This window comes from Myotis lucifugus, unplaced genomic scaffold (assembly GCF_000147115.1).
Source record: "Myotis lucifugus unplaced genomic scaffold, Myoluc2.0 scaffold_319, whole genome shotgun sequence".
NCBI classification, from domain to species: domain Eukaryota; kingdom Metazoa; phylum Chordata; class Mammalia; order Chiroptera; family Vespertilionidae; genus Myotis; species Myotis lucifugus.
This window is the reverse complement of record NW_005871367.1, coordinates 1,212,047-1,235,441: the sequence shown is the minus strand read 5'-3', so window position 1 is coordinate 1,235,441 and position 23,395 is coordinate 1,212,047. Positions and strand designations below refer to the sequence as shown.

Here is a 23,395-nt window from a genome sequence, read left to right as displayed (position 1 = left end):
CGACCTGGTCTCAGCCCTGAGACGTGAGGGCTGGCTGCAGGCCGTTTGGAGAAGCCAGGTTTCCTTGCCCAGAGCCCAGAGCCCAGAGCGGGGCCTGAAAGCAGTGTTCTCCCCACCGACTTACCCAGAACTTTCTGAGGGGGACAGGGCGTGGGAGGTGCCTTTGTGCTTATACTTCTCATTGTAGCGAACGAGGGGTGAGGGAAAAAACACACCTGGCCCACGTGGTGCCTCTGGCCGTGTCCTTTTCTCTTTCCTGGGGCAGCCAGTCTCCGCTGAAGCTGTTTCCAGCCTCTCTCTCCCCGTCCACAGTCGGAGCCTTCACTCAGCCAACCCTGCTCTGCGGGGCCTGGGCTGGGCTCTGGGCTGTGAGGGTGGATTAGACATGGCCCCGACCCAGGGCCTCCCCCCAGGCTGGCGGGTGCACCTGTCCACTGTGGTGCCGCCTGGTGAGTGCTGCTGTGGAGAGACACGGGCCCTCATGGACACGCTGTCTCCATGGTGGGCCAGCACCAGGGCGGGCAGGAGGGCCTCAGCCAGCTCTGGGGCTGAGTGCCAAGGAAGCCCCGCAGAATGTGGGCAGTCACCACCTGGGCCTTGGGGCTCCTTCACCCACCTCCTCAAGGACCCACCTCCAGGCCTTGCCCTCGGGACTCTCAGGCCCCAGTCCAGACCCATTCAGGCTGGGCATTTTGTGAGCTGTGAGGGGATTGGCCTCTGCACAGTGCCTCCAGCCACCAGCCTAGCTGGATCCCCCCACCCCACCCCTGGCACACACACACACACCACCACCTGGCCCAGAGCCTGCTTCTGAACGCCCCCCTCCATGAGCTCAGGGAGAGGGGCCACCTTGGCATTTCGTGTCCTTGCAAACAGCAAACACAGACCCGCACTCTGGACCAAGTTGTGCAGCCTCGGGGTGGACTCCCTGCTCCCTGAAGGGTGAGGAGCTTTCTAATGTGGCTGCCTGGTGAGACGTGGGCCTGTGAAGCGGCTTCCCGGTGCGCGCCGGCCTCTGCAGAGGCGGGAACAAAGCCCGTGTGCCCACAGAGCTCGTGTCAGCTCTTGGGCAGCTTCCAGAGGCTGTCGGCCAGAGGTTCTTCTGCTGCTGAGCAAACACTGCCCAGAGCCCACTCAAAACCCTCTCAGAAATAAGTGCGACGGAAGAGAAACTGCTCAGGAGCCTAGAGCTGGGGGGCGGGGGAGGGAAGCACCCTCAGGAGTTTCTTCCCCAGACGGGGGGGGGGGGGGGGGGGGGGGGGGGGCCTAAAAACCCCTAAAGGGGGTTTTCCCCAAAAAAAATTAAAAAAATGGGCTCTGAGTAATGGCTCTGTGGGGGAGGTGTGTAGGGCACTGGTGGTCCGTTGGGGAGGGGGTGTGGGGCCCTGGTGGCTTCGTGGAGCAAGGGGTGGGGCCCTGATGGCTTCGTGGGGGAGGGTGTGGGGCCTGGTGGCTCTGTGGGGGAGGGGGTGTGGGGCCTGGTGGCTGAGGCCCAGGATGCAGGGGGCATCACTCCTCACTGTCTGCTTGTCCGTACTTTTAAAATTTGTATCAGGAACAAGTGCTACCCATTGAAATACAGGGTGGACAGAGTGTTTACAGTTGTAATACAAATAAACAATATATTCATTAATAAGTAATACAAGAATAAACTGTTTCATGTACTCACAACTGTAAACATACCTTTGCCCACCCCGTATGTATTGTTCATGTGTTTGTTTAATCCTCACCCGAGGATATGCTTTATTGATTTTTTTTAATATATTTTATTGATTTTTTACAGAGAGGAAGGGAGAGAGATGGAGAGTTAGAAACATCGATGAGAGAGAAACATCGACCAGCTGCCTCCTGCACATCTCCCACTGGGGATGTGCCCGCAACCCAGGTACATGCCCTTGACCGGAATCGAACCTGGGACCTTTCAGTCCGCAGGCCGACGCTCTATCCACTGAGCCAAACCGGTTTCGGCTGATTTTTTTTTGGATGTGAGAGAGAGACATTGATCGGTTGCCTCCCATTCGTGCCCTGACTGGGAACTGAACCCCAGCCTTTTGGTGTGCAGGATGCTCCAGCCAGCTGAGCCACCTGGCCAGGGCTCTTACCTTTTTTAAATTGGTAACACCATGCAGAGAGAACAGGTAATGGGGGCGCTGGTACCTGACTTTCTCTTCACTTCCTCCATGCCCTCATGCCTGCCTTTCTCCCCTGCCCTCCTGGCCCAGGGGGATTCTGGAGCTGGCCCAGCATCTCTGAGATGGCGCCCCTTTCTGTTGTGCTAGAAAGACCCTTTGCAGTTGTAGAGAACAGGGTGGAGGCCAGAATGACTGCAGCACTCCCAGTGTCGGCCGCGCTTCTTCCTTTTGTCAGTGCTTCCTGTGGATGGGGAGCGGGGCCCAGATGTTAGCCAGGTCTGCCTGGCCCCAGAGCTCACGCTTAGAAAAGGCCACATCTCCTCCTTGGGGTGGGGCCTGCAGCTCAGCGTGTGGCCTCGCAGTGGAGCTGGGGCTGGGCTCCTGGCCAGGAGGCTCACCTCCACATCCGCAGAGTCCCTCCTGCACCTTCCCTGCCCTCAGCCAGACCTGCGCAAACAGCACCCCCATGTGGACAGATGTAGCCCTTCTCCTCCGAGCAGCTCCCCGAGGCCAACCCTTCCTGCAGAGTCCACCCACCACAGCCCACTGTGCCCTGTAAGAGCTGGAGACAAAGTTAGTTATGGAAACTGGTGGGAAGAAAAGCTGGTGTGAACTGAGGGACTTTCAAAAAAGGAATCATATTATTTCTAAGGTTGTATTTATAGTAATTCCAACTGTGTTTTTTAAAATATGTTTTTATTGATATATTTTTCTTTTTTTTAGAGAGAGGGATATAGAGAGAGAAACATCGATGAGAGAGAACATCCTCTATTGGCTGCCTCCTGCACAGCCTCTACTAGGGATCGAGCCCACAACCGGGGCATGTGCCCTGACAGTGACCTCTTGGTTCATGGGTTGACGCTCAAGCACTGAGCCACTCCAACCGGGCCCAACTGCTTTGAACAAATAATACCCCTGAGATAAATGCTAAGGAGCCTGTTTTAATGATTTGAAAAGGGAACAATCTTGATGAACCCATCTATTGGCAAGTGGGTCTTTCTAAACTTGAGCTTTGGAAAGTAGTTGCTTTCAAGCCCCCATTAGCCTGTTCTCTTGTTTCATGTTATTACTTGGTTTGTCCAAAAAGGGTAGGGAGGGTGTTTGCTATCAAATAAACTTGAAACCTTCCAAAAGTGATCCCAATAACAAGTTTGTAATTTGCAAATTTATTAGATCATCCGATCAACACTTGAGCTTAAGTGACTTTTGTGCTTTTTTTGGCAAAGTGGATGTTAACTGGGAGCTGAAAGGCTCTTGGAGGGGGGCTTCCTGCTGCCCTGAGAGGTTCTGCACTTGACCCCGCTCTGAACTCTTCCAGCTTTCCCTTCCCGCAGCCACACCCTCCTTGGAAGCTCCGCCCACCTGGGAAGCTCCACCCCACCCTCTGGATTTGGATCTTTCTGGGGAATTGGGAGCCCTGTTTCTGTATCCCATCTCCTCAAGTTTTTGAAACTGCTTCATTTTGTCCTCTCACTAAACCACACTCTCAGCTCAGTGTCGCGTCAAGAGAGCAGCCACGCCACGTCAGTTCCATCCCCTGTGTGTCAAACGAGAGGCCTTGGTGGGTGACTGACCTGCAGCCCCTGCAGCCCACACCCAGCAGGAGGCCAGGTCTGTGTTCCCGGGGCTCCTAACGCTCCGCCCGTGGACTGTTTCAGTGTGTGTAAGCGGTGCATTCGGAAGATGGACCACCACTGTCCCTGGGTCAATAACTGCGTGGGCGAGAACAACCAGAAGTACTTCGTCCTGTTTACAGTAAGTCCCCTTCCGGTCTGCCCCACCCTCCCGGAACCAGCGGAGCACTTGGTTCCCCAAGTTCCCAGCACTCGCGAGCTCCCTGCTGCTGCGAATAGCGCTGCGGCAGCTGTGGACCTCGCCTCTGCCAGCATCGCTCAGCAAGGGCTGCCTGCTCCTGAGCGCTCGCCCGAGCTCCTGGAAAACCGACTCAAGTCGGTCAGCTCTAAGCGAGGGCCAGCGCCCAGTCTGAGTCGCTAAGGGAGGCCGTTTTGGCGGTGCCTGCAGGTAGGTGGGGTGTGTTTAGTGTGAGGGCTGGAAGGGCCATTGGCAGTCAGCACCCTCACTGCTCAGTGAGGAGAGCCACCCCGAGGCAGCCCCGCCCACCCGGAGCCCAGGTCACGCCTGGTGACGGGCACTGTTCTCGTCCACACAGTCCACACACTCCCAGCGAGTGGCCGTTACCTCAGACCCGGGGCTGGGGGAGGGACCAGTGCGGGGGGGTGGCCAGGTGCCTCTGGCCCTGCTCCTGGCCCTCCCTCACCCTGAGTGCTCCTGTGTGCGGGGTTCACACGGTGACGCCTGCCCTGATTTCATTGCAGATGTACATAGCTCTCATCTCCCTGCACGCCCTCATCATGGTGGGGTTCCACTTCCTACACTGCTTCGAAGAAGACTGGACAAGTGAGTGTGGTCAGGGCTCTCCTCGGGGTGGGGGACATGGGAGGTGGGCTCCTTATTTCCATTGTGGTGCCAGGGGCCACCCTCAATTTATTAGATCTCTTGCAAGCCCACGGACTGACCAGGGAAGGAACAGCAGAGGCCCGACTCTCTCAGGAGAAAACGCAGCCCCATAAAGTCAGTTCCACAGGTAAAGTGGAGAGCTGGGCAGACCCCGCCCGCCCGAGCGTGCCTGGGAGAGGGCAGGCCCAGCAGGAGGCGAGGCCCGGGAGTGGGTTTCCGTGCCCTTGGCCAAGCCCTTCATTCAAAGGTCACCCATTCCAGTCTGTAGAAACTCATTTTTAACTTCCTGCCTGGGATGTGGAGATGTTTTGTTAATTTGTTTGTTTTTTTGTGGCGGTTGCTTTTTAACTGTTTGATCACCAATTGACATTAAGGTTGTAGACAAATTCTTGCTGTTTTAGAAGTATTCCATTTAAATGTAAATGCCAATGAAGGAACTCCAACCAGAAAATTATATAAATTCTGAGGGAAAATATAGATGTTGAAAAAATAAATGAAATTTAAAAGGAGAATAAAAATAAGAAAAAGTGATTAGATGCTAACAGATTTAAGAGGCCGCCTGCTGAGCTAGATCTTTCACACACACAACCTGTGAGCAAATACCTTGAGCCGAAACATCGTATTTCTACTGTTTTCCCCTCGATGTTTTCCCCTTTTTCACTTCACCATCCTTTAGAAGTTTTGCTCTTCCTGCACATGCTGACTTCTTGGGCATTTTCTTGCTGTCATTGTTTCTCAGGACTCTGAGGCTGCCCGGCCAGTGTGGCTCAGTGGTCCTGGCATGGCTCTCGAGGTCACAGATTCCCGGTCAGGGCACATGCCCGGTTGTGGGCTCGATCCCCAGTAGGGGGCATGCAGGAGGCAGCTAACTGATGTTTCTTAGTCATCCATGTTTCTCTCTATCCCTCTCCCTTCCTCTGTCTCTAAAATCAATAAAAACACATTTAAAAAAAATAAAAACTCCTGAGGCTATGAAAAGGACAGTATCCCTAGCTCCAACCAGATATTAAGAGGTTTCCCCTGTGTCACAGTCTGCACCCGCCCCCTCTTCTCTCCCTGTCCCTGCCCAGCACTCTGGCTGGACCTCATCTAGGGGAAGAGAACCCCTGTGAGCTGCCCTGACGGCACCGTAGACTGGGCGGCTCACACATGGACTGCTCACAGCTCTGGCACTGGGAAGTCCAGGGCGAGGTGCCCGCCAGTTGGGCTCCTGAGGCAGGGTCTCCTGGTTTGCAGGTGGCACCTCCTCCTGAGTCCTCCCAGGGCAGGGAGGGGACAGCAGGCGCCCTGGTGTCTCCTCTTTAAGGGCCTCACCTACCCTCGTCTTCCAAAGGCCCGTCTCTGAACCCACTACAATGGGGGCTGGGGCTTAACACAGGAATTGAGGGACACAGTTCTGTCCACAGCACCCTGTCTCCCTGCTTTCCTGACTAGCACGGTTCTAGCACAAGCCAGGTTGTCAGTGAGTAGGTGTGAGGGTGGGGGTTGGGTTTCTGCAGGTCAGGGTCCTGCACAGCTGGGGGCCACCGCAGGTTCTAAAAGGACTGCATCAGCGAGGCCCCCAATCCAGGTGTGGCCTTGGCGGCTCGGGGTGAGGTCTGACAAGGACATTTCATCATCACAGACACCATCCGGCTAGCAGACCTGGGCAGTGATGAGAGTCACAGACCGTCAGTCTGTCTTCAGAACAGAGCTGACGGGCCGTTTTCTTAGTGCCGCTGGGAGCCAGGCGGCCTGCAGGGTGTTCTGAGCAGGGCCTTGTTCCGCCCTAGCCAGGCCTGCAGGGTGGGAGCTGCTCGGCACGTGGAGAGGAAAAGCAGAGGCTCGGAGGCGCTCACAGCAGAGAGGGCTTGCAAGCCAGGCCTGGGCTGGATGGAGCGGGTGGCCTGCTGGCGGGAAGCGGCAGCGAGCGAGGGCTGGTGTGTGTGAGGGAGGCCCTGGCAGGGCCGGCCAGTCAAGGAGGGCTCCCATAGGGAGTGTAGGTGCAACCAGGTGGGGTGGGGAGGGTCCTCACTGAGGCCTGGAGACCAGGAGGACCCACCCGGGGACTTGGGGCAGAGGGGGCCTGGGGGCGGTGGGCGGGGGCCAGCCTTGAGCCCCGTGCCCTTTGTTTGCAGAGTGCAGCTACTTCTCGCCGCCCACCACGGTGATCCTCCTCATCCTCCTGTGCTTCGAGGGGCTGCTCTTCCTCATTTTCACGTCAGTGATGTTCGGAACCCAGGTGCACTCCATCTGCACGGACGAGACGGTGAGCAGGAGGGCGGCCGGCACAGACCCCGGGCGCGGGGCACATCCCCCATTCGCAGGGACACTGATCTTCATGCACACACACGTCCTCCCCTGGGGGCTGGCATGCCGTCACACCAGCGAGGGGCCCAGCAGCCTTGGTGAGGGGTCCCCTTGGCCACAGGTCCTTCCATGCTCCCCTGAGGGTTCTGTGCGCCGCTCTGCTGGGCACTGGGACACCTCCCATCTGGGGCCACAGGCTGGAGACTGGGTGGTGCACAGAGAGTGTCGGGACCCAGGTGGCCCAGGCAGAGCCACTCCCAGAGGAGGTGACTTCATGTCTGGTCCTGAGGGCAGAGCAGGAGACAGCCCTGCCTCGAGCCCCAGATCAGTGGTAGCACGTCCTGGCTGGGCCCCGTCACCTCTGCCGGGCCTGCTCTGGTCCTCGTCCACTGCTTCTCCCTGGTCCTGCCTTCCCCTACTCGCAGCTCCGCCTCTGGGAGCCTCGAAGCTGCTGGGCTAGAGCCCACTCCCCTAGTGCCACCTCCTCCCAACCGTCCTAAAGTGTCCAACAGCCTCAAGGTGCTAACCCGTGGCTGTGATGTGAGCATCGCTTCCCTTTTTGGGTTTGGGGCCCCCTGTAAGGGGCCCAGGAGGGAGCAGTGGAGTCCTGAGGTTGAGAGTCCATCCTGGCTTCCCAGGGTCCCCTCGGGGGGCAGCTCTCAGCAGCATCCAGGGCCCTGTGGGGACTGCAGGCCCCCGTAGTCAGCCTCGGAGGGAGGCTCACGTGAGGGGAGTGCTTGCCTCAGCTGCCAGGGCCCTCCTGTGGGCGGGGAAGGCCAGTGCAGGGAAGGGCTCGCTGCCCGGCTGCCCAGGCACCACTGTTTGCACCTGTGGGAATTCCCCATTGTTTAACAGTGGTTCTCAACCTTCTGGCCCTTTAAATTCAGTTCCTCATGTTGTGACCCAACCATAAAATTATTTTCGTTGCTACTTCATAACTGTCATGTTGCTACTGTTATGAATCGTAATGTAAATATCTGATATGCAGGATGGTCTTAGGCGACCCCTGTGAAAGGGTCGTTCGACCGCCAAAGGGGTCGTGACCCACAGGTTGAGAACCACTGGTTTAGAAGGTTGGGGGCTCTCAGCAACTTTTTCTTTTATAAGAAATAACATCATTACAAAGGAGTTTCTATAAAAACAGTAGCCAGTGGTGGATCCAGCTAGGAATCCAGGCAGTAAGCAGGACCGGCTTCTCTGGAAGGTCTGCAGGAACTGGGGTGATCCAGCCCCGCCTCCTGCCACACAGGCCGTAACCTGGGGGAGCCCGAGGAGAGCTGTCAGGGCCTGGCCCATCTTCCCCTCCAGGAGTCACGTTGGAAAGGAAGGAAGGTCAGGCCCCACAGCTCATGGGAAACAGGTCCTCCCCTCCCCTCCCCGGCCTGGGTGGGGCTGCTCCCCCCTCACCAGAGACCAGGCACAAACCCCTGCCCCCCTCACTGACCAGCTCTATCCATTGGGGGGACCAGCTTTCTCCGCAGCCCCCATTTTTCCTGAGACGGGAGTGCAGGCTCTGACAGCTGCTGAGGTGGCCCAGGGTCACACGTCTCCCCACAGGAGCCCCGGGAAGGCCTTCGCCGTGACTGAGGCTGACTGGTCTGTCCGTGTGGCCCCCTGACCTGTACTAACCCATCTCCTTCCTCCTCTGGTGACTTCTCCCGACCCGTCTGTCCCTCCTCTCCACCTTCTCAGTTGTGCTCCTGACCCTTCTGGCGGAGTCTGACCCACCAGAGCTGCCCTTTGACTCACTTTGTTTTCTTTTTCTCTCTCTCTCTCTCTCTTTTTTTTTTTTTTATCTACAAAGTGGTCATGGTATCGCAGACTTCCTGTGAACCAGTCCCAACTGAGCAGTCACCGTGGGCTGTCAGATCACCAGCTCCGCGGCTCCTGTGCCAAAGCCTGCAGGCCCTGGCCCACCCACCCTGGGCCCTGGCACACTCATCCCCAAGAAAGTCTGGGATTTTTTACACTTTTTGTGAGAGAAAGGGAAGGCAAATGTGATATGTAGTTGCTCTATGGCTTTATAAAGGAGACGTTTACTCCGCTCACCTCAGGCTAATGGACTTCCCTCCCCCGAACCCACAGCGATGAAGCGTGTGACTGAAGTGTGGTTGTTCTTGTTTTCAGGGAATAGAGCAATTGAAAAAGGAAGAGAGAAGATGGGCTAAAAAAACAAAATGGATGAACCTGAAAGCCGTTTTTGGCCACCCCTTCTCTCTAGGCTGGGCCAGCCCCTTTGCCACGCCCGACCACGGGAAGGCAGACCCGTCCCAGTACGTGGTCTGAAGGACCCCTGGCAGCACTGCCACTCAGACACACACATCCCAGCACCGCGGCCCGTTCTCACGAACACTCAAACCAGAAAGCAAACAACTGCTCCAAACTTTTTTATGACTCAAGTAAAATGGCTGAGCATTGCAGAGAAAAAATGTCCCCATGTTTTATTTTTAAAAGATCATCCTTTCTATTTTTTGGCAACCGAAGCTGCTCTTTTCTCCTTTTAAAAACCACCTCTCTGGCCTCTGGTTTCCTCTCTGCTGTCTGTCTGGCATGACTAACGTGGACGGTGCTGTCTCCAGGCCGTGCCCACTCCTACTAACTGAGACGTGACGCTGATGCGTGGAAGGTGCGTGGAAGGACCGTCCCGACGCCTGGCTGGGGAGGCAGAGGCGGGGCAGTGAGTGGCAGGGCCCCGTGCAACTGAAACACCGAAGATGGATGCTCACCCTTGTGGCCTAGAGGGGCAGGATCAGGGCTGGAGCCCTACGAAGGGCCCGGCACAGTGGCCTCATCCCCCGCGTGGACTCGGTTTGCCTCCTAACCCACGAAATCAGTTGCCTGCCTTGTACTTGTTGGACTCGGGGTGTGGAATGGGGGGGCGGGGCGGGGACGGAAGGGATCTTATGTGTATTCTGAATCACCGGTTCTATTCCCTCTGATTATTTGAAAGAGTGTGAAGGAAAGAGATCTTTCCAGTTCAAAATGCCTTACACAATCAAAGGATGAAAAATGTGACAGTTTCGAGCGAGCTCCATGTTCCTGTTAGTCGGCTTTCTCTCCCTCCCCCCCAACAAGGCAGCTGCAGCCCTGCCATCAACCCTTTCTTCCTCCTGTTGTAAGTTGCCAAAGGGGTTTACTTCCTGGTGTTTAGACCCAACGATGTGCACGGACCCACATCTGGTCTGTATTCTAACCTGGGAGACTGTCGCCCCGGCCTGGGGCTAACCATGATGCAAGGGGGACATTTCAGCCCTGACTTCAAGGTTGGTAGGTGGCCATGCAGTCACTGGAGTCAGCAGGCACACCTGAGCCAGGTGCTGGGCCGGGGCGGCCTGCCCTGGGAGCCCCTCCTGTTCATCTGCAAGAGAACGGCCTGATGACGGCCGGGGAGGAGACAGCGCCGGCCACCCTAACACTCGCAGGAATCGGAATACTGATCATCTGGATTCTCACACATGGATTTGTTTTTTAAGCAATTGCCACACGCCTTTTTTAGCTCTTGCTTGGGGTGGGGGTGGGGGATAAGGGTTATTAAGTCCAGTCGTGGGTAGGGAGACTGGATCCAGCCAGGTGGTTTCTCAGAGAAGTGGAACATGGGCCCCTTTCAATCCTGTCAGTGCTTCCACCTGGAAACCAAATGCAATAAACGTTTTCCAAAAACCTGTTGTGGTTGAGCTCTGCTCTCGCCCAGTGTCACCGCAGCCAGCGCCAGGTGACTGGTCGGAGTTTGTTTTCATTGCTTTTAAGGACATTATTGATGCTCCCTCTTGAATGAGGATTTGCATGTTTTTAAAGGGCACTGGGACTCCTCTTGAGCAAGCTTGCCCGCAGCCTCTCCTCTGGCTTTCTGCAGCCAAAGCCCTTGCCTGCCCTTTGGCTCTCAGTGGCTATGGAAAAGGTCAGGTGTGCTGACTGCTTCTAGGGTGCGGCCTGGGGAGAAACCCTGACCTGCCCTCCCAGCCAAAAGCCAGAGAAATCGCTGACAACGTCCACAAACAGTCCTGGTGGGCTGCTTTGAGGAGCTCCCGTCGTCCCTTTGATGTTTAACCGAAAGTCTGCGCCCCTACGTCGGTTAACTCGGACTGGCCGCTGTGCTGCCTGAGCTGCAGTCACAGCTGAGGTCGGTTTTAAATCTAGTTTATAGCACTTGTTCCCCACACACTTAGGTGTGGGAGAAGTGTGGGTGTGAAATGGCCCTCGCTTTTGGCTCGTGCAGCACTGAATGGCGCGTGCATAGGAAATGGGCCAGTCGTAGCCACAGTCTTTCCAAACGGCCTCTGGAGAGTGGAGTGAAAAAGAAAGAGGAAGGTGACATGGCGAGCTGAGTTAGGTGACTCCGCGCATAGCAAACAGACTGAATGCAAACAGACCTGCAGATTTGCATGGTGACTCGTGCACGCAAGGCGAGTCCGGGCAGCACGTGCCAAGTCTCCTGTCAGTCGTAAGCATTGCATCTCTGTCGTACTTTCTTAGAAGAACCCCAAATGAGACACCTTGTTACCAGCCTTTGCTCATTCTGGCGAGGCTGCTTAGAAAGTTAAGGTCGCCTTCCTGATGCAGAATCTTCCAGATGAGGCCCATGAAGAAACATTATGGCCACCTACGTGAGGTGGGCATCACAGAAACCCAGGCCTCAGGGGGCTGGTTAGGCAAATGGGTTTAAGTTGCTTTCATTTCAATGCATCAGCCTAAAGAGGAGCCAGTAAAGAGGGGTGAGGGCTCCCAACCCCGAAAGGGCCTTGAAATGCCAAAGAAATGTGGCGAGGCTTTTGCTAGGATTCCTCCCGAGAATCTTTCCGGGCGAGGCACCCAGGCAGCACCTCTGGCACTGTGGTGCCCAGAGCAGCAGCAGCATCCCCCGGGCACGTTAGACATGCCTGTTCCCAGGCCCCACTCGGCCCCGCAATCTGCATTGCAAAAGCCTGGGGCGATTCTGACACACACTCAGGTCTGAGAACCCCTTTTGGTTCCCCGGTCTCTGCAGGTGGCCTGATGCCCCGAGGCCCTGGTCCTGAGTGTGCGGGCTCAGTGCTGAGCCATGTGCCCCTGGAGCCCCTCCCCTCGGCCTGCGGCCCCGGCAAATGGATGCTGAGGGACAGTGCGAATGTTGGAAGGCAGCCATGTTATCAGTGTGGCCCGGGGTTGCAAACCACACTGGGCCCAAGGCCCTTGAAAGAATGGAGCCAGGGTTCTCCAAGGAGTGGCTCCAAGTGTGGGTACTTAAGCCTGGGCAGGCACAGGTTCTGGCCTCTGGTTTCTACCTGGGGACCTCACACCCACGGGCTCTTTTCTCGTTTTTTAAATACATGTCTGAGCTGAGCATCACCTCACAGAAGAAGGAATTCACAGTGAAAGACAAGCCCCTGGCCAGCCTACTCCCAAAGTGAAGGCTTCATTTCCCCAACTTCTCCCCCAGGAAAGTCATGTTCTGGCTTGTGGTTCCCAAGCAAAGCAGCGTGGCCCCGGGCGCCTCACCTGCAAAACGGACGCAGGGAATTATGCAAAGCTTCGCGGAGGAGAGCTCAGAGAGTCCCCGCAGGCAGGTGCTCTGGCGTGGACAGAGGGAGCCTGTATCCCTGCATCGAGGCCAGAGTCTATTGAGGCCCCGGGACCCTGGCTCCGTCTGCATCAAATCCCTGCTCGCATACATCCTGTGGGACCTTGGGCAGTGACTTACTTCCGCCTCACTTTTCTGTAAAACCAGGAGGATACTGCAAATCACAAAGCTGATGTGAGGACTAGATGAGGGCAATGAATGTGAATGTTAGTGCCGAGTCTGACGCGTCGATGGCTTTAGTAAACGCCAAGGGTTAGAGCTGCGCCTTTTGAACCAGGTCACAGCTCTTCATTTGTAATCAGTTTATCGGTTTGCAACAGCATTTTTGTAAAGGAAAAAAAAAAGCATTGCACGTTATAAGACAAGTATTGCTCCATGAAACTGGGGATGTTTGCTGGGTTGCAACAGACAAGTATTTCCTGCGTGAAAGCCCCGGGGAAGGGAGTTCTCTGGCCTCCGTGAGGGCACGTGTGTGGGCTGCGGTGGCTGACTTTCTACACCTGGTGACGTGGGAGCGGGGAACACGCCGCGCTCCTCCACGGGTCTCAGCTGAGTCCTAAGAGCATGTGCTGGAGGGGGCTCCCTTGGAGCCTTGGTCCCGGGCGTCACTGTGGAAGCCTGAGGGGGATGCTGCTTCCTCTGCACACCTCCAGCTGAAGAACTGCCTTCAGGACCCTTTAAGTCCACACAAAACTCCCCACTGAGTCCTTCCAGGAAGAAGTAACCCCAGGGGCTCCTCCCAAATCTGAAGGTCCAGGCCCTCGGGTGTTTTATGCATCGGATTTGTTGGAATTTCTTCCCTCCAGACTCAGCGGTGGTAGCACACTCCTTGCAGGTTTGTCTGCTTAACTGCTGAGGCGCTTCACCTGGCGGCCAGGCAGGCAGGTTCTGTCTGGAATATTCTCCAGGCTCGTGGAGTGGAAGCCAGCAGCCTGGGGGCTTGTGCTTCGTGCCCGCCCGGCTTTTCTCTGCCTGAGCTCAGCACCGGCAGAGCGAGTGTTTGCAGGAGGATGAAACCCACTTGGGCAGAGAGAAGGAAGACTCCGGTTCTCGTGCGAGACCAGCGGACGAGCTTTGGCCACGATCGTGGCCTCTCAGCCTGTTTGCCCACCTGCCAAGGGCAGTACGGAGCCTGCCTCCTCGCTGGGTGGCAGTGAGGACCCAGAGTTGTGGCTCTGGGTGAGCCCAGTCAGCCGCCTGTCATTTCTGGATGTCCCTTCTGCAGCCTGGTCAGGTCAGCATGTGCTGACGTCCCAGCCGCCCTGCCGTCGTGGTTTAAAACCCTCCTAACGCTGCAGATGATCACCCAGGAAAGGAATGCAGGGTCCCCGAAGCAGCTCGCCTCAGGTGGCCATTGCTGGGGCTGCTGAGCAGGGAGGACTGGCGGGGCCGGGGGGAGGGGCAGTCCATGGGGCCACGTGCATGCTGTACTCCTGACCCACGTGAGGCCCTCGAGACTCAACAAGGTCCATTTTCTGAAACAGCTGTTTTTGTTCTGGTTAAAAGAGTAACACCTGTGCATCGGTGGAAACCAGGAGTGTGGAAAGCCTCCAGAAATAAATACATCTAAATAAAGTCATCTAAGCCCCCCCCAAGGGAACCTCAGGTTCCGTGGCGATGTCCTGTGCCCTTTGCTTTCTTTCCTGGTCACCATGGCACAGGCCCTTCCAGCGCCACGTGAAAACGTAGGAACGCCGTGTTTAATCGCATAGCTTCACAGAATCAGTTATGTAACCGCCACAATTAGACATTACAGTTTCCAACTTCCATTATTATAAGTCAGTGTCCAAGATCGCATTGCATAAATCTTGGTCTCAGACTATTTTAACTTTGTGAAATAATTTCAGACTTAAAAAAAGTGGTTAATACAGTACAATGAGCTCCTATGTACCCTCCACTCAGTCTTTCCAATGTAAACATTTTATATAAAAAATATAAGAATCTGTAGATACAATACTAAGCTACATACTCTATTCAGATTTCTCCCGTTGTCCCACTAATACTTTCCGCCCGGGTGCCACGTGGCATCGTTTGTCATGTCTCGTCTCCATCAGCTCATGAGAGTTCCCTCCCGTCTTTGTCTTTCCTGAGCTTGATGGTTTTTGGTTGTTGGATTTTGCTGTTGTTCAAGGTTGTTGGATTTTTCTGGTGAAATTCATACAAGTTTAGCCATTTTAAAGTGCGACCCTGCCAGTGAGTATTTTCATAGCGTTGTGCAGCCACTACTTCTACCTGGTTCTAAAACATTTTCGTGAGACTTTGAAACTTCGGAGCTCATGAGCCCCGTGTCCTGAGAATAGCCTCCCTCCGCGTCTGTTTCCCGTGATTAGACGGCTGTGCTGGTGGGAGCACCATGGCCGGGTGGGCCCACCCACAGGCACAGGAGCGGGGTCTCGTGGCGATGTTAACTTCAACTTGGTTACGGTGGAATCCCAGTGTCCCGACTGCAAAGTTCTGTTTTGCCCTTTGTAATTAATCAGTAACTTATGAGGAGATACTTTTTAAAAACAGACTTTTAAATGGATTTTTAGAGAGATAGGGAGAGGGAGAGAGAGAAACATTGACCAGCTGCTTCCTGCCCACCCCCCTCTGGGGATCGAGCCCACAACCTGGGCCTGTGCCCTGACTGGGACCTTTCAGAGCATGGACGGTACCCAACCAACTGAGCCACACCGGCCAGGGCAGCCCACAACTTTTTCAAAAGCCAAGAAACTTAAATCTCCAAAATGGCGTGGGAAGAAAGAGTGCTGGAGACCTGGCCCGGGGCATGGTCAGATCGCAGTCTGTGCGTGCCTCAGTTTCTCTTTCTGCATAACAGAAAGGACTCCAGCGGTTATGGAGGATCTTGTGCGGAAAAGGAGGGGAAACCTAGAGCTAGGTACTCGGAGATGGTTCTGAGGTGGGAAGGAGCAGGACCCACGCCTGCCAAACCGCGGCAAATCCCCTGGCTTCCCGAAGAGAAGGGAAGGCAGAGGCCCACAGGCGGAAGCTCTGTGAGGGTGCGGGCCTGCGGGGCTGGCCGGCGGCGCCTTTAGCTCTCCCGGCTCCTAACCCCCTCTGTCTGAGGCCTGCTGGCTGCGTTGCAGCCACCACCCAGAGGCAGGTGAGTGGGCAGCTTGGGAGAGGCCGCGGCCGTGGGGTGTCACTGCCACGAGCAGCCGCCACCCGCCTCTGCCTCCCACAGTGACCGGTGCGCCCTGCTGCCCGCTGCATGTTCACTGGCGCGCACGTCGGCTTCCTCAGCTCATGCTGCTTGTACCCTACGCTCCCCCTTCACCCCGCCATCTTCATGCAAAGTTTGCTGCACCGTCGGCCTGCCGTGGGGGAGTGGCCCTTTATAGTGGGCTCAGGGCAGGTGGCCGAGCTCTCGTGCTCTCAGAGGCCCGTGTTCCTCCCTGGCCAATCCGGGCCTGGCCCTGCGCACAGCTGGCCCTGCTTAGCCAGGCTCCAGGCTCGGAGGCTGGGCAGCCCTCACCTGTGGGAGGGGAGGGGCGGGAAGCGAAGCCCCGGTCCCCTGAAGATCCTGCTTGCTGCAACCCCGCACCCCACTGCACCCCGTCAGCCCTGAGGAGCCTGTGCTCAGCCCGTGCCTTGCTGACCCTCCTTACCCCACTGTCTCCCCAGAGCATTGAGCGCCTCAAACGAAAGCAGCAGCCCAGGGAGCGCCGGGGCAGCTGGAAGGCCGTCAAAGAGACCTTTGGGGGGAACTGCTCCCCGAACTGGTTCAACCCCTTCTCCGGACCCTACCACCCCGCGCTCAGGGACGAGGGCTGGGTGCGGCAGGTGGCGTCGTCAGACAACATGGAGACAACAACGGAGGAGCAGTTGGAGGAGCAGTCAGAGGAGCAGTCGGAGGAGAGGAAGGACGAGGACTCCGTGGAGGTGACGGACGAGTGATGCTGCTGTGGGGGGCTGTCACCTGCCATCGGGGCTCCTGGGCACGGCGCACCCCCGCCCCCGCTGTGCCCTGCTCCCTGGGCACTGCCGTCCTCACACCCTCCTTCCTTCCCCATGTGGGGCCAGGTCTGGGGGTCGGGGACCAGGGACAACAGAGGAGAACAAGAGGCTTTCTCTGAGTTCGTCTGAGAGTATCCAGGGAGGGATGCCAGGAGCCATCTCCACAACTGGGCGTCCTTCAGCCTCGCCCGGCAAAGGGGGCTCTGGACGGGGCAGCCCAGGGCAGCAAAGAACTTGCCTTTGGCTTTTCTCGGGATGTGTGTCTTCTCTTGGGAAGGGGGGCCTGCCATCTTGGCCATGAGGTTGCAGCAGAGGACAGAGAAGGCAGCCTCAGGGCCCTGGGATGAGACACTGACATGAGGATCCAGCCCCCGGGAGGGGGGGGTCTAAATTAGGAGAAACGCATGGCAGCCACAGCCTCCTTCAGGCCAGGCAGGGCCCACATGGGGGACACACATCCCGTGTGGGATGTGCCCGGGATGGACACGAGCCCATGACAGCAGCACCCAACTCAGCTCCTGCCCCGCAGATAAGATCCTGCATCCGCCCTGTCCCGGCTGTGGCTGCGAGTGTCCCTTCCCAGGTGGGGGAGGGACCTGTGTGGAGCTCCGGGGCCTCTCGACCTCCCAGGGGAACTTACTTTTCCTCTCCCTCCCGGAGGGAGTCTACCCAACATGCGCAGAACTGACCGGAATTGGGCCTGTGTGCTTTAGCCATTTCTCCCAAGATGGTGCCCCTCTCGTCTCTGCAGGGTGGGGGTGGGGGGGGGTGGCCCGGGGCTGCACGGTGATGACCCAGGAAGACAGACACCCCCTCCCCCCCCCGACTCTACCAGGAGGCTGGGACCTGGTCGCCCCATTTGAAGGCTGAAGCCTGAGCAGGGGAACCCATCTCAGAGGTTGTTGGAGAAGTACCTTCTGGACAGAGGGGCTCGGGTCCCTGTTTGGTACAAGAGTGGGATCCCCCACTCCCAGCCTAGGCTCTGTTCTGGGGTACACTGCCCGTGACGCCAGCACCTGGATCAGAGGAGGGCCCGCAGAGCCTGCCCAAGCTGGTGGTGGTTGTCCTAACCCAGAGGGCAGCCCTGGGGCTCAGCAAGGATTGGGGACCAGAGACCCCACCAGGGAGGACGCATTGCTGCCCGCTGGTGTCCCTGAGGAGGCAGGGCTCGAGGTTAGAGTAAGGGAAGGGGGCTTGCTGGTGTCTGCTGAGCTCCGGCGGGAGGTCAGAGGTGTGTGCTAAACCTGGGCCTAAGACACGACCCACTCAATGGGCTTGGCCTGAGAGCAGCGGGACCCAGCAGCCCAGAGCCACCTGTCAGACCCGGCCTCCCTCCTCGCTGGGCCCATCTCCACACCAGGCCTCACCCACAGCACCCTGCCCACCCCCAGCCTCATGTCCTCACACAGCGACTCCACGGCCTCTGGTGGCTGCCAGCAGCGGAGCCTCCTGCTGGGCCTCACAAGGAAGCATTGCAGCTGATGCCAAACAAGTCAAGGGCCTACGGGGAGGGAGGCATGGACCTCAGCCTTTCTCTTCAATAAAAAGCTCCGTGTGACCTCAGTGGCTGGTCTCCACCTTCAGCAGGAGGTCCCAGCCTGGGCCCCTGGGCGGTGTCCTTCCTCACGGTCACCTCAAAGCCTCTTTTCTCCCATTTCCCGTGTGGGAGACAAGGACACAGCGCGGCTGCAGTGGGGAGACACTAGCCACACCCTCCCCTGGGGGTCCTCCCGGGTGGTGTCTGCGGTGTGTTCACTGAGCACCTACTGTGCGTTAGGGAGGGGCACTTGGGGCAAGAGTGCACAGGATGGAAGGGCTTTTGTTGTTAAACCCACCCAAGGATACTTTTTCCATCAATTTTTAGAGAGTGGAAGGGAGGGGGAGAGACACAGAGAAACATTGATGTTGAGAGAGACTCATGGATTGGTTGCCTCCTGCAAGCGCCCCCACCAGGGCCAGGGATGGAGCCTGCAATGGAGGCACATGCCTTCGACCTGAATCAAACTCACAACCATTCAGTCTGCAGGGACGATGCTCCAACCCCTGAGCCAAACCAAACTGGCTAGGGCAAAGGTTGAATTTAGAACCCAGCCCACCACCCCTGAATGTCATGTAAATTACACACAAAATAACCTTCAACCACACACGTGCCTCTGCCGGGTGATACCGCCGGGAGGGGCTGGGTGTCCTGAACAGGCCCCACATACAGCCCAACCCCTCGGAGGGGGAGTCCCTGGGCCTGGGGAGTTGGGAGGATTGGATGGCTCCCCAAGTGCCCACCTGACCCGGCAGAAGATGTTATGAAGCGTGTTCCCCGAAAGAACACAGACCCAGGAACCCTCATTGAAGCATCCGTTTAATTAACGCACATGGACCATCTGAGCAAGTCCGAGGACAGAGGAACAGCTTGCGGTTGGCACAGGGAGGCACCTCCTGCCAGGATGACTCGGGGTCTCCCTCCCCGGGCCCCCCGAGGCTTCTGAGAATGGGGCAGCCCCTCCTCTAGCACAGGCTACCTACAAGATGTCATCTCTGAGCAGATAGCTTCGTCCTTCTCTTTTCTGACCACATGCTCTGGGAGAACCTGGTCACATGCGGAGGGGAGTGGTGAGAGCGGGCATGTCCGTTCCTGACCTCAGGGATGAGTCACTGTGGCAGCCTTGGTCATATTCAGTTTCCTTCCACTCCGAGTGTTTTTTCGGCATCAGTGGAGGACCCGCCATTCCCTCATGAACCTGATCTGTTCAGGCTGTGGCCCCACCCTCCTCCAAGCTGCTCCTGTAACGCTCTCTCTGTCCGAGTCCAATGGCCTCTTCTCCGTCTTCCCCTTCCCCTCCCTCGGCATCAGCCTGGGCGATCGCTGCCTTTTTCTGGAGTGATGCCCCCAGGACGCCACACGTGCCTGGTTATCCTACCCCACCGCTGTCTGCTCACTTGTCTCCCTGACTTCTCAACACAGAAGTTGCAGGCTCAACCCGGGGTGTTAAGAGGCAGCAAGAGAGAAGCTGGGGAGAGGCGGGCGAGGGCCAGGTCCCAGTCAGCAGGAGCCACGGGAGCTGTAGAAAGCCCCACTGTTGGCAGTGAGAACTGGAGGGCAGTGAAGGCGCTACGGCACAGAGAGGGGGACCGCATGGACATGGCCCTTCCCTTCCCCAGCCTTCTGGTCCCAAGTCCCTTTCTACCGCAGGGAATGCTGGAGGAGCCAGGGCCAGTGGTCAGGTTCAGGCGAGCTGAGGGCTCAGACCTCCCGGGAGCCCCGAGGACCTGGAGCAGGTGAGCGTCACATGGGCCATGCACAGGAGTGTGTGGGCAGCAACTAGAGTCACAGTCACGTGGGGTAGATACAAAAGCCACAGGAACCTGGGAAACAACCAAAGGACAGAAGGAACCTACAGGTGAAGTGGGGGTGAGAGAACCTCTGGGCCAGTTCTGTACCCTAATCAGTAGAATAAAACTGGGTCCCCAAAGTGAGCTCAGCTTTTCTCCGTGAGGACCAAGGGAGTGGCCAGGCCTTCCTGACCCGAAGGGCGCCGGCCTGGGAATGTGGGAAGGAGCTGTGCGCCCCGCAGCTGGGCCCAGGCCGGGGGAAGGTGGGGGCCATAACCACTCCAGGAGGTGCAGCTCGCCCTGGCTGCTCCCTCTGACTCCAAACACTTAGGAAAGAAATAAATGTAGGAAGGAATTAGGATTCCACACCTGGTAGTTTTAACTTACAAGAAAGCATTAATCCAGTCTTCCTCCTGCTATAATACGGCACGGCCGGCCCGACACATCGGCACGAAGTTGTCCAAGTCCCACCAGTCATGGCATGTCACGTGACTTAGGCTACCAGGCTACAATTACAGCTGGTTCGAGTCCAGCTCCTGCGTGGCCCCTGGGTGGGCCCGGCGTCAGAGCACCGCAGACGGCCAGATGCTGGGGCAGAGCCTGCTGTGCCGCGGTTCCCCTTCAGGAGCCAGAGCTGCCACCACAAGGCTGCTCGGTCACAGGCCTGCTGCCCTCGGCAGCAACTCCCTTTGGCTGACGGTTGGAAGGCTGCACCCCCGATCGCAGTCCCCAACACCAGCCCGAGCCTGAGCCACCATCTGTCTTTCCAGCTGCCCACCAGCCAAGTGCCTCTACTGCTGCTTGAGTGGAAGGGCCTTCCTGTGGACGAGGATGAGTCCGCAGAGGATGAGGAACACGCCACCCCACCACAGCACCTCCTGGCTCTCTCCGTACAGCACAAAGCCCAGGGCGGCCTGCGGGACAGACAGCTGTGAGGCCCGGAGACACGTGCCCACGGGACCCGGCCAGGGCGGCTGGGCACAACCCCGCCCCCGGGAGCTGACTGCCCTCCTAGGGCGGGAGGAAGGGTCTCGAGCCCCTGCTGGCAGGTCACTCGACTCATTTTGGTTTCACCTGCAGAGGTGAGGAGGGTACGTTCCTCACCGCACTGGACCCCGGCCAAGTGCACAGAACCAGCCGAGGCCACAGCGAGGCCAGTGTGCGGCTGGTACCTGAGCTGGCCTCCTGCCTCCTGCCTCCCCCCACCTGCTGACCTCAGGCCACGAGAGAGAGGAACCTAGAACCTGGCACCTCATGCTGGAGGGTGCAGACCCCTAGGAGACAGTGGGCAGAGCAGGAGGGCTGCAGCCTGGTCGAGCAGCAGGCAGGCTGGCTGTACCGTTGGACTGCGTCCCCATTGAAGGCGAGAATGCCTCAGTTTGAGAGTTGAGAGGAACAGCCACAGCCCAACCTCTGCTCTGGTTCCTGACCTTTCTCCGATGTGGGGAAGCAGGGTTGCCCAAGGATAACCCACCCAGAACCCAAGTTTGAGACGGGGGCACTGGACCTTCAGGCTACTCACCGAGCTGAGGATGTTCGAAAAAGTCACCGTGACAGAGGCAATGGCCGACGACATGGAGAAACTGAGGCCGCGGCTGAAGAATGTCCACATCAGAGAGTTGGCGGTCGCCATCACGATGATGCCCAAGATACAGGAGGCCACGTGCACCTGCAGGAGGAGGTGTCACGGCAGCCAGGCCCAGCCCGCCCTGCACCCAGCAGCGCCCCTCGCAGCACACCCAGGGCCCCCTCCTGAGACCCCACCACAGCCTAGGGGATCCTCAACATTCCTGCGGGACTTAGCCCTCCGCAGGCAGCACATCCACTTTACAGCTGACACAAATTCAGAGATGACACTTTTTGGCCATCTTATTGGTCATGTGACCTTGGGCAGAAGGAAAATGCTAATCCATGACCACTATTTTCTAGAGCACCAGTTCTTTAGTCGGCCCGCAGGGACCAATGCTGGAAGTCCAGTCTGCGAGGGCCAATTGTTACTATGTGGTCTGTAGTAGGGGTACCTTCCCAGGGTCAGGTAAAGCATGAACTAGACATGTCTCTCCCCTTCTGTGCCCGCTACATCCCACTCAGGCTGGTCCCACTGGGCATTCTGGAGCTTTTACTCTGTGCCCGGCCCTTTGGTAAGTACTTTCGGTGCATTCTCATTTATTCCTTAACTTCACTTTACAGATAAAGAATCTGAGGCATTAAGTAACTTGCCTCAGTGCCACCGCTGATAGGAGCTGCCAGGATTCAAACCCAGCTGTGTGGCTCCGCCATCTTAACCAGGACGCAGCCGTGCCCACGGCAAACCACCTGAGGCCATTTGACTGGTGATGCCAGGCATCACTCGGAGGACTGGCCGAGTTTTGCCTCTTTTTCTAAAAGGTGACAGCCTTGAGAATACATTCCTTCTACGCTAAGGATATGCAGAGCCCCTTGCTTGGTTTCAAGGTAGCAACTTGCCTGCTTCCTGGGGAGGGAGGGGAGGTTGTGACCATCTAAACCCCATTCTCATTTCCCATAACAGTTTTCCAGCAGCTGAATATATAGGGTCTTCAGGAAAGGGTTCCTTGTATAATGTACACAAAGCGCTGTCCGTGCCAGTGGCGGCTGCCTGTATAAAAGGTTAAAGGCCTGGGCACAACAGGAAAGACCAGAAAACCTCCTGCCGCAGAGGCACTCATCTTACTCTGGCCACTTACTCCAAGAATTGCGCCCCTCAAGCCCGGCAGCTCCCCCTGGATTAGCCCCAAATGGCTGAAACCTTCAGCATCAACCTGCGCCCGTCCAGGTGTCCAGGTCGGGTCTAACTCAGGGCTGCAGAGTCGGGGATGGGCGAAGCCAAGAGGTGCACGTGAGCGGACCTGGGGCGGCAACTTAACCCTTTGAGTGCCAACCAATATCCTAGGAACTATGCTAAAATTGCCAAGGCATTTTTGCTGATTTTACAGCAGTTTAGGAAAAAAATTGTGAATCGCAAGTAAGTGAAGTTACATATTGAAAAACTTAAGGAAACCTTTACTACATTTGTTTTCATCTTTGACATATATTGTTTGCTGATTGTATTATAAAATACTAGTAGAAAAAAATTTGAACAAAACATATAATGTTAAAATAGAGGGACACCCTTCTCCAATATCTTCCACAAAATTGTCATCTTCACAGCAAGAATTGACATATTTAGCAATATCATCATCACTAATAAAAGCAGACTTATAACTGGACGCCAAATTCAAAAATCTAGGGCTACAAAATCTGAGTAAACTTCACAAAATCATAGTACCTGTAAAAAATTAGGAAGATAAATGCCAGTGGTCAATTTTAGAACTACAAACATTCGGCATCGTAAGTAATCTGCACTTAGGGTGCCATCTGTCAATAAAGAGTGAACTACTAGCATCTAATAGTGACACTGCAGGAGGGAACGCGATAGCGCTCCCGGGCACTTTTGGCGAAAGAAAAGAGGAGCTCGATCGCGCTCCCTGGCAACTCTAGGGGTTAACTAATAACACTTCTGCAAAGGGTACATACTGTGGACACACTGATATAAATGATATGGAATAGAAACCTCGCCCAATTCAAGCAGAATAAACGAGGGAATCAGGGAGGGCGTCAGGCCCGGCAGCCCCTCCTCAAGCTGCTTGCTGCTCTC

The 23,395-nt window shown here is 56.7% G+C and overlaps 2 protein-coding genes across 17 annotated transcripts in view; one reads left to right on the top strand and one right to left on the bottom strand.

The window, feature by feature from the left end:
* The window catches only part of ZDHHC3 (zinc finger DHHC-type containing 3), a 44,290-nt gene extending 21,577 nt beyond the window's left edge, over positions 1-22,713 (top strand). For 2 of the 16 annotated variants that reach the window (XM_023764166.1, XM_023764167.1), the window contains exons 5-10: positions 3,791-3,887; positions 4,469-4,550; positions 4,624-4,737; positions 6,728-6,858; positions 16,081-16,338; positions 21,931-22,682. In XM_023764166.1, the coding sequence (XP_023619934.1) occupies positions 3,791-3,887; positions 4,469-4,550; positions 4,624-4,737; positions 6,728-6,858; positions 16,081-16,338; positions 21,931-21,951 (703 nt within the window). In that variant the 3' untranslated portion in view covers positions 21,952-22,682. The other 14 variants (XM_023764171.1, XM_023764173.1, XM_014466050.2 and 11 more) reach the window with 12 other exon arrangements.
* TMEM42 (transmembrane protein 42) lies at positions 18,752-21,409 on the bottom strand. The gene is made up of 2 exons (XM_006100621.3): positions 21,263-21,409; positions 18,752-20,654 (listed from the first exon to the last, which is right to left on the bottom strand). Exons 1-2 carry the CDS (start codon positions 21,371-21,373, stop codon positions 20,532-20,534), a joined length of 234 nt encoding a protein of 77 aa, XP_006100683.3. The 5' UTR covers positions 21,374-21,409; the 3' UTR covers positions 18,752-20,531.
* Positions 22,714-23,395: the final 682 nt, after the last annotated feature.

Excerpts from the sequence above, each read along its gene's own strand:
- TMEM42 (XM_006100621.3), bottom strand. The coding sequence starts at position 21,373 with ATGGCGACCGCCAACTCTCTGATGTGGACATTCTTCAGCCGCGGCCTC. Across the intron at positions 20,655-21,262 it reads TTTCGAACATCCTCAGCTCG|GCCGCCCTGGGCTTTGTGCT; the intron begins GTGAGTAGCCTG and ends TCTGTCCCGCAG.